This window comes from Melanaphis sacchari, unplaced genomic scaffold (assembly GCF_002803265.2).
Source record: "Melanaphis sacchari strain LSU unplaced genomic scaffold, SCAv2.0 Contig74_pilon_pilon, whole genome shotgun sequence".
In the NCBI taxonomy this organism is placed as follows: domain Eukaryota; kingdom Metazoa; phylum Arthropoda; class Insecta; order Hemiptera; family Aphididae; genus Melanaphis; species Melanaphis sacchari.
The window spans coordinates 995,058-1,002,522 of record NW_020271531.1 but is presented as its reverse complement, the minus strand read 5'-3'; the positions used below and the strand labels follow the sequence as shown (position 1 = coordinate 1,002,522).

Below are 7,465 nucleotides of genomic sequence, written 5' to 3'. Positions count from 1 at the left end.
ACATAGGAAATACGAGAAGACGTGATAACGGGTGGTCGGTCGATCGTTCGGTCGGCGACGGTTGCGGGAAGGGAACAGTTGTACGACGAACGGTGCCGATAATTGCGCGCTGGAAACCGGGGCAACACTGCGGGCATGGGCGGCCGGCTCTGCGCGCGCCACAGTCGACACACCGGCACCGGTCGATTTCGCCGTTGCCGATGCGCACGGCGCCGGTTCGTTCCGATAACACAAGAAATCGGCAGCGCCATCGTCTGCGCGGCGACAGTGCCATAATACCCCCAAACGCATCGTCGTCGTCGTCGTCGTCGGTAACAGCACGCCACGACAGTACGACACGATACGCTTCAGTCTTGTGCACGAGCTCGTCGCGACGAGTTGTCAGTCCACCATCACCACCGCCGCCGTCCTTTTCGCGTCCCGACTGTAATAGCATAAAATATTATAGCACCGTTGAACCATCTGTCACCGTAGCGCTGCGAATAACGACATTATAACGTCACAGTTTTCACTCGCCACCCACACACCGTCATCGTTGTGTCGCGTTCGTCGCCCGCCGCCGATTCGACGATAACATCACACCACGGTGCTCCGTAGTAGTAATAGTAATTATTTTATCGTTTTACCGTGTCTGTCGTCAGGAGGAGAAAAAGTCGTACATTTCGATCGCGTAAAAAAACAAAAGCCCGCCGCCGCCGATTCGACCGATCCGCCCGGTCGGCGTAGTGTACCTACCTCTGCGGCCAACTAGCGCGGCGCACGTGTTCCGCGTGACAGACACCACCCGCACGCCACGCGTTCGTCTGTGGGTACGTAGTCGTATTGGCTGTGCGCTATTCGCGTACCGTCCCGTCTAACTGTCTGCGCTCCCGTTGTTCCAGGTGTTACCATCGCCACCCCTCAAGCAGACATGGCCGCGCACCAGGTACAACCGGTGCCGGAGCAGGACCCGTGGACCGGTCCGCAAAAAGACGGTCTGTACGATCCGCAGCTGGAGAAGGAAGCGTGCGGCGTAGGATTCATCGTGGCCATCGACGGCAAGCGCACCAACAAGGTAAGCATACGGGCCGCGGGTTGTTTTTAAGTTTTACACCCGATCACCCATCGAGTCGGCAGAATCGCCGCTGATGAGGACATCGCGGGACCTATAATATAATCCTCATCGGTAACGGGTTACTGTCCGCCAATACGGTAGATGTCGTCCAACCGCAGACGGCGACGGCCGTGTTTCCTCTGCAGTGGACGAATCGACGAACTCCACCAGTCACTTCGACCACGCCTACCTACTACCCTGTCCGCGGCAAAAGTAATCCGCCACTCGACTCATCCCCCCCCCCCTCTGCAAAACTTTTCTGTTGCTCCGTGCGGTGGAGACTCATAGATTTATTGACGATGCAATTTTATTATTAATAATAATATATTATGCGTTTTAATCGTGTTTGCGGGAACAATCCTATATCGATTTCGCGTCGTCATGGCGACTAGGATAATGTCTAAGTCTGACCTTGACTTTTTGTACCAATTACCATCTCCCGTATCATCTTGCTCCTCCTACCATTCATAAACCAAATTTCAATACCTGGTTTATGCAGTGGTTAATACCATACATCATATAACGCTGAGATGGCGTCTAAATTTTGTGAAAAAAAAATACAAATTATGTTGTATCACATGTTGTAAACGAATTTCTATTTATATGCGTACCTGCAGATATCAACATGTGGTGGACAATTTTAACTTCTAAATTATTTTTTTATTTTTTAGATATAAAATTTTCTTTTTTTGTATACATTTCTGAACAACTTTCTGAGCGCAAAATCGAATGTACAAAAAACGATGGTGTACAAGTATGATAATGTTTAGGTATTAATATTTATGTAAGTTTCCACCAACTACCAATAGCACCGTATCTCAGTATACCTATGACTGATCAGCACATAATCATATAGGTATAGATCTACAGAAGTACAATAAAAAATGTGTGTATGGATTATGACATGTACAAAGTTAATTCAGTATATAGATTATAGGCATATATATTTTAATTTTTTTCAGTGTTAGGTATAATTTTTGATCTTCTATGTCCAAAAATGAATAGAAATATTAACATTTATCTTGCAATGTTAGCAACTGCTGTAGAATGTAGATACTGGATTTGTCCCTGAACATTTCGATTAGGTGTCGGTAAACCATATTTATCATATTGTTAATACGGACCTTTGGTTTACATTGATCGTCGCCAATAAGTTCTATTGTATAAAACTTTGTATTATATTATTAGTAATTATATTTATTAATCGTCAAATAGTTAAATTCCTACCATGTGCAAATAAATTAAACTTAAATGATAATGATATTATTATTACTTAATAGTCTGTTATTAGTACGTAGTTAAATCGTTATAAAATTATTTAAAATAGAGATTAAAGGAGTTCAATTGCTATGTTAAAATCACGAAATCCATATCAAAAAAATTCAAATTCCCTGTAGTTGCCAGCCTAATTAAAAATAACGATCGTATATAACTTCATTGACAAAAAAAACTTTAAATTGATAAAATATATATATATATTATAATACACATTTTTTACCCGTAATTTTGTCCAGAATTTCTTGTAAATATTTTAATTAAAAACACCTACCATGTAATAACTATATGCATAGTGATTTCATAATAATATAATAGATACATTAAATAATTATGATTAAATTTATACATGTAATTATATGTATTTAATAACTATAATAATTAATAACTAAATTTTTAAATTTATAATAATACATCATAATTTTTAAGTAAATTAAAAAATAAAATTGAATATTTAATACGCTTTTGTAAAACAACATTATCAAAAAAAAATAATTACAATAATTTGTTTGTCTATAGGTAATTCTTATTTTTAACATTTGCTACAATTTGCAAACTTGCTAATGAAATGAATAATAAACGAGATGTACCTTATTTTTTTTATTCCTAACTGTTTTTTGCCATCTCTTTTTTTTAAATGAAGAATTACATATGTTTAAAAATTAAGTTTACTTAATTTAATTATTTAAGTAAATACCTCAATTGACGAGCTGAGATCAGGGACATAAATAGAAAAAAAGTTTTGAGGGGTGTTTTTGAAAATCAGTTATTAACAAATAGAATTTTTTTAATAAATATAGGAAATACACAATAGATATACCTAATAGAAAATATGCTAATACACAATAGGTATAATTTTATTTTTTTTCAAATTAAATTAAAATTTCAATTTATTAATATTAAATTTTTATTTTGCTTTAGACGATTTTTCATAAATACAATGCAATATTATACCTAATAAGTATAATATAACAATTAACATTAAAATTGAATAAGTAAATAATCATACAAATAACCAAATATTACGAGGGGTGTTTGAACACATAAAACACCTCCCCCCCCAATGTAAGCCAAACACTAACCTTACAGAAAACCATAATACAAGTTTGGTTGGAACCAATAAGTTATGTAATAAAATGTATAAAATAAATCCGCGTAATTTTAAATAACAATTGCGTTAACTAAACAAAATATAATGAATGTATAAAAACTTGTTTATTGACACCCGCGTGTATAATTAATGTTATTGTTTTAGTGATAAAGTTTTACAATATTTTGACATTGTATTTATTATAATTTATAATACTTACTATTCTATAGTAATAATATCATCATATTATTATTATAATATTCATGTAACGTACAACATTATATCGTGTTACATAATTTGTGGAGTATTAAAAATATTTTCTATTATTTTATTATTCTTATTTAAAATATGAAGGTTCTTGGCCACACAAATAGTGCTAATTTACCTGCCTACTGTAAACTTATTCAAATCTGTAATATTTAAAGTATATTGTATATCTTTTAAAATTAAATACTACAGTTTTTAAATTTCACCTTTTTTATGTAAAGTTTGTTCGTTAATTGTAAGGATCTTACATCAAAGCGTCTTTGAATGTAATTTTTAAAATTCTCCTATGATTTTTTTAAATTATATAATGCTCATGCAAAACTTAAAATGTCATTATTTCGGCATAGCAATTAATTTTAATAATATCTACCAAACAATTTCCAAGTCTTATAAAAAAGAAACTAATACTATAATTATTGCTATAATTTATAATTAAGTAATTCGTCTCGACAGATACACAACAAATCCAATAGTTTAAAAATGATTTTCGAGTAATCGTCACCCCTTGTAGTAAATACCTAAATATGTATCATTGTTTTGAATTATTAAAACATTTTACTACTATGTTGGTAGAATATGAATTTAAACTATTTTATTGCGTATTATGGTGTATACGGGATATATAGATAGAAATAACTACCCATTTTGTTATGTGAAAACATTGCACAATGTTATGTTTATAAAATATCAGTTTTCTGAAATATTGATTTATATTTTATTAAATGTTCAATAGATTTATTATTTCAACCTAATTTTTTATAAGCTTATAAATTTAAAATCCGTATTTTTATTTACTTAGTATAAGTATATAATAAATAATTTATAATTATCTTTAATACATAAAATTTTAATATTCTGAATATGATCCTAGCTAATATACGAGTATACTCGCGGAAAAGTATCTTTCAATTTTCATCGTCATCAAAATAATTTTCTTAAACTTTGTTTGACACCTAACAAACAATATAATATTTTCATCGTGGTTCTAACGTCTGTTCATTCATATCTTACTTATTTAAGTTGGTATTTTAACATTTTGTGTAATAAATAAAAAAATAGCTACTAAAAAACGATTGCAAAATAAAATGTCATAACAAACCTATTCTAATTTGGTATTTTTTCCACATTCCGTAACTAGACAGCTGGTGCCGTCTTATATTACTAACAAAAATCAAGTTCCCCTTCTTCATTCCACGGCTCATTTTCCAATTAAAGTAAACGTAGTAGGTAGTGGTTTTGAAAAATTTGCATAAGAGACTTAAATCTTGTCTCTCTCCTCTCGCCATCCACAATACGAGAAGAAAAGACAAGACTGATTATATAAGTGGACATTAATTATATCAGTGAATTATAATTTATAATAGATACTGGCTGCCATTTTTCCAATGATTCAACTATCCTATTTGGAATATCAAAATTTAAACCAAAAAATTATGACGATATTTGATTTGTTTTATTATTTTTTTGTGTAGCTCATCTATTTTCGTATGTGGCTATTTATGTGTGTTGGCCCGATTTCAAAATTCAATTGTCCGAGTTTTACTCAACGATCTAGTTGCCAATACATGACGTGCTCATATCGTCAAACCTGCCTCTATAACAGAACAATGTACCTATGTGTATAAACACGCTTGCCTATGTCTTTAACCGAAATGATAATAGGCCGAAAAAGTATTAATTGTTATTGTCCAGTCATGTCACAATGAATTAAACGTTTTTTCAATCTATATTTTGCTTAGCAGAATTTAATTTTTTGCTTATTTAATCAAACAACTTTTTAAAGTTAGTAGAAATATAAAAAAACAATACTTGTAAGTTTTTTTAAGTGTTTATAAAGTTTAAGAAATGTATTATTGAAAAGCGTATATAATAACTGTTTATTGAGTATCAAAATAGTTTTTGCACTAAAGACTAGACCCATTTAAATATCTACATTAGAAAATAAAACATTTCAAAATGCCAATTTTATTTAAATATGTGTAATTTGCGATATGTATTTTATATCTTATATAGTATATTCTTCCTTTGTTATTGCACCACAAAACGCAACAAAATACTTAAAACTTTCATCACGCAAACTTAACTGAAATATTTTTCACAATTCTAGTGATTTTCTGACTTTTAGTTTTCTCATCGTTATTCAGTATTTGATATTTTTCTGAGTTAGAGAGAGTTTCGTTGTTCATATTTTGAATAATTACCTATAATTTATACATCAATAATATTAAATTACTCTGAATTATTTTTTTTCTGAGTTAAATAGGTAAATGGTTAATACAACGGCTTTTGAGTAAAATTATTAATTATACCTAGGCCATAATAATAAATAAAAACTGAAATAACAAATTATTAGTATGACCTAACCTTATATTTCTGTTGTATTTATGTAATATTATCATATAAAATACATAAATTTTAAATATTTTTAAATAGTATTATACTGTATAAGAATTGAAACAATTAATTACTCTGTGTGTATCAATAACGTATTATACTTTCTAATACATTTTAATAAATTCTAAAAAACGTAGGTACACACGATAAATACCGAAAATATTAATCGTAAATTGTTAGCCGTCGCCTGTCATGTTAAAAATATTGATATTACATAAATTAATTCAAAAATTTTTACAAAACAACCTTTAATTTTAACATTATTTTACATAATAGGTATAGATACCCTATTGACATAAATTTTAATGTATAATTATTAAGTGAAAGGATTTCAAGTTTACAAATAAAAAAACACAAAAAACTCTGTAGGTTAATTTAGTTTATGATAAATAAGTACTTAAAGTTATTGTTGAGAACAAAAATAAAATTATTAATAAATAATATAATGTTTATAATACTTACATTAATGTTTTTTTTTTTTTTTTTTTAAATAAACACATTATGTCCATGAGGTTAATAAAATAAGATAAATTTAATTCATTTTAATAAACTAGTTGCTTCTTAAAAAGATATTCTGGAATATTTAATTTCTTAATCTTATCAATTTTTTGTATTTATATATTATATTAAATATTTGCAAAAGTTAACAAAAATGTACATAATTATAAGTAAATAAGAACTAATTTTAATATATTCGTTTATTTCCTAAAACATTCCATATAATATTATGTTCGTATTTAAAATTAAGAAGTTTGTTTAATAGTTCTAATACTAAAACATTCGCTAAACAAAATTTAAATTAAGTATTATTCACATTATACTCCTCGTGGATTTAAATAGTTTGAATTATATTTATCTTTAAAAGCAAAGAATTTATGATAATTTATTAGAAATCATTAATTATAATAGTCATAATTATGATTTACAGTCGTTAATCTAAAATTATGAATTAATTTAATTAATTAATTTTTTTTTTTTTTAGTACCTATTGTAAATTATCAAGAATTATACATTGATAACTTATAAATTTAACTGTCATCCGGTGTACATAAATTACATATTTGTAATACAAAAAAGATGATATCTGAATAACATTAAATCTCCGTCTTGTTTTCAATTCAATTATTAATTAAAAATTAAAATCGTAAATGGTAGGTATTTTAATACCATTTAATCCATTAATTACTATTATGTATTGTATAAAGTTTTCAGGATAATATATAATTTAAGTAATGTTTAATCATTAAACATGAATATAAAAAAGCATTCCATAGTAAAACAACTTCTATACATACAAATATGAAATAATTAATATTGAACATAAAATGAATTATTTGTATAAATGA

At 29.5% G+C, this 7,465-nt stretch overlaps 1 protein-coding gene across 2 annotated transcripts in view; it reads left to right on the top strand.

Moving 5' to 3' along the window:
- The first annotated feature begins 253 nt into the window (after window positions 1-253).
- LOC112601093 (putative glutamate synthase [NADPH]) overlaps window positions 254-7,465 on the top strand; it is a 28,214-nt gene continuing 21,002 nt past the window's right edge. For both annotated transcript variants that reach the window (XM_025348521.1, XM_025348520.1), the window contains exons 1-2: window positions 254-809; window positions 882-1,054. In XM_025348521.1, the coding sequence (XP_025204306.1) occupies window positions 911-1,054 (144 nt within the window). In that variant the 5' untranslated portion in view covers window positions 254-809; window positions 882-910. The remainder of the gene's footprint in view (window positions 810-881; window positions 1,055-7,465) is intronic.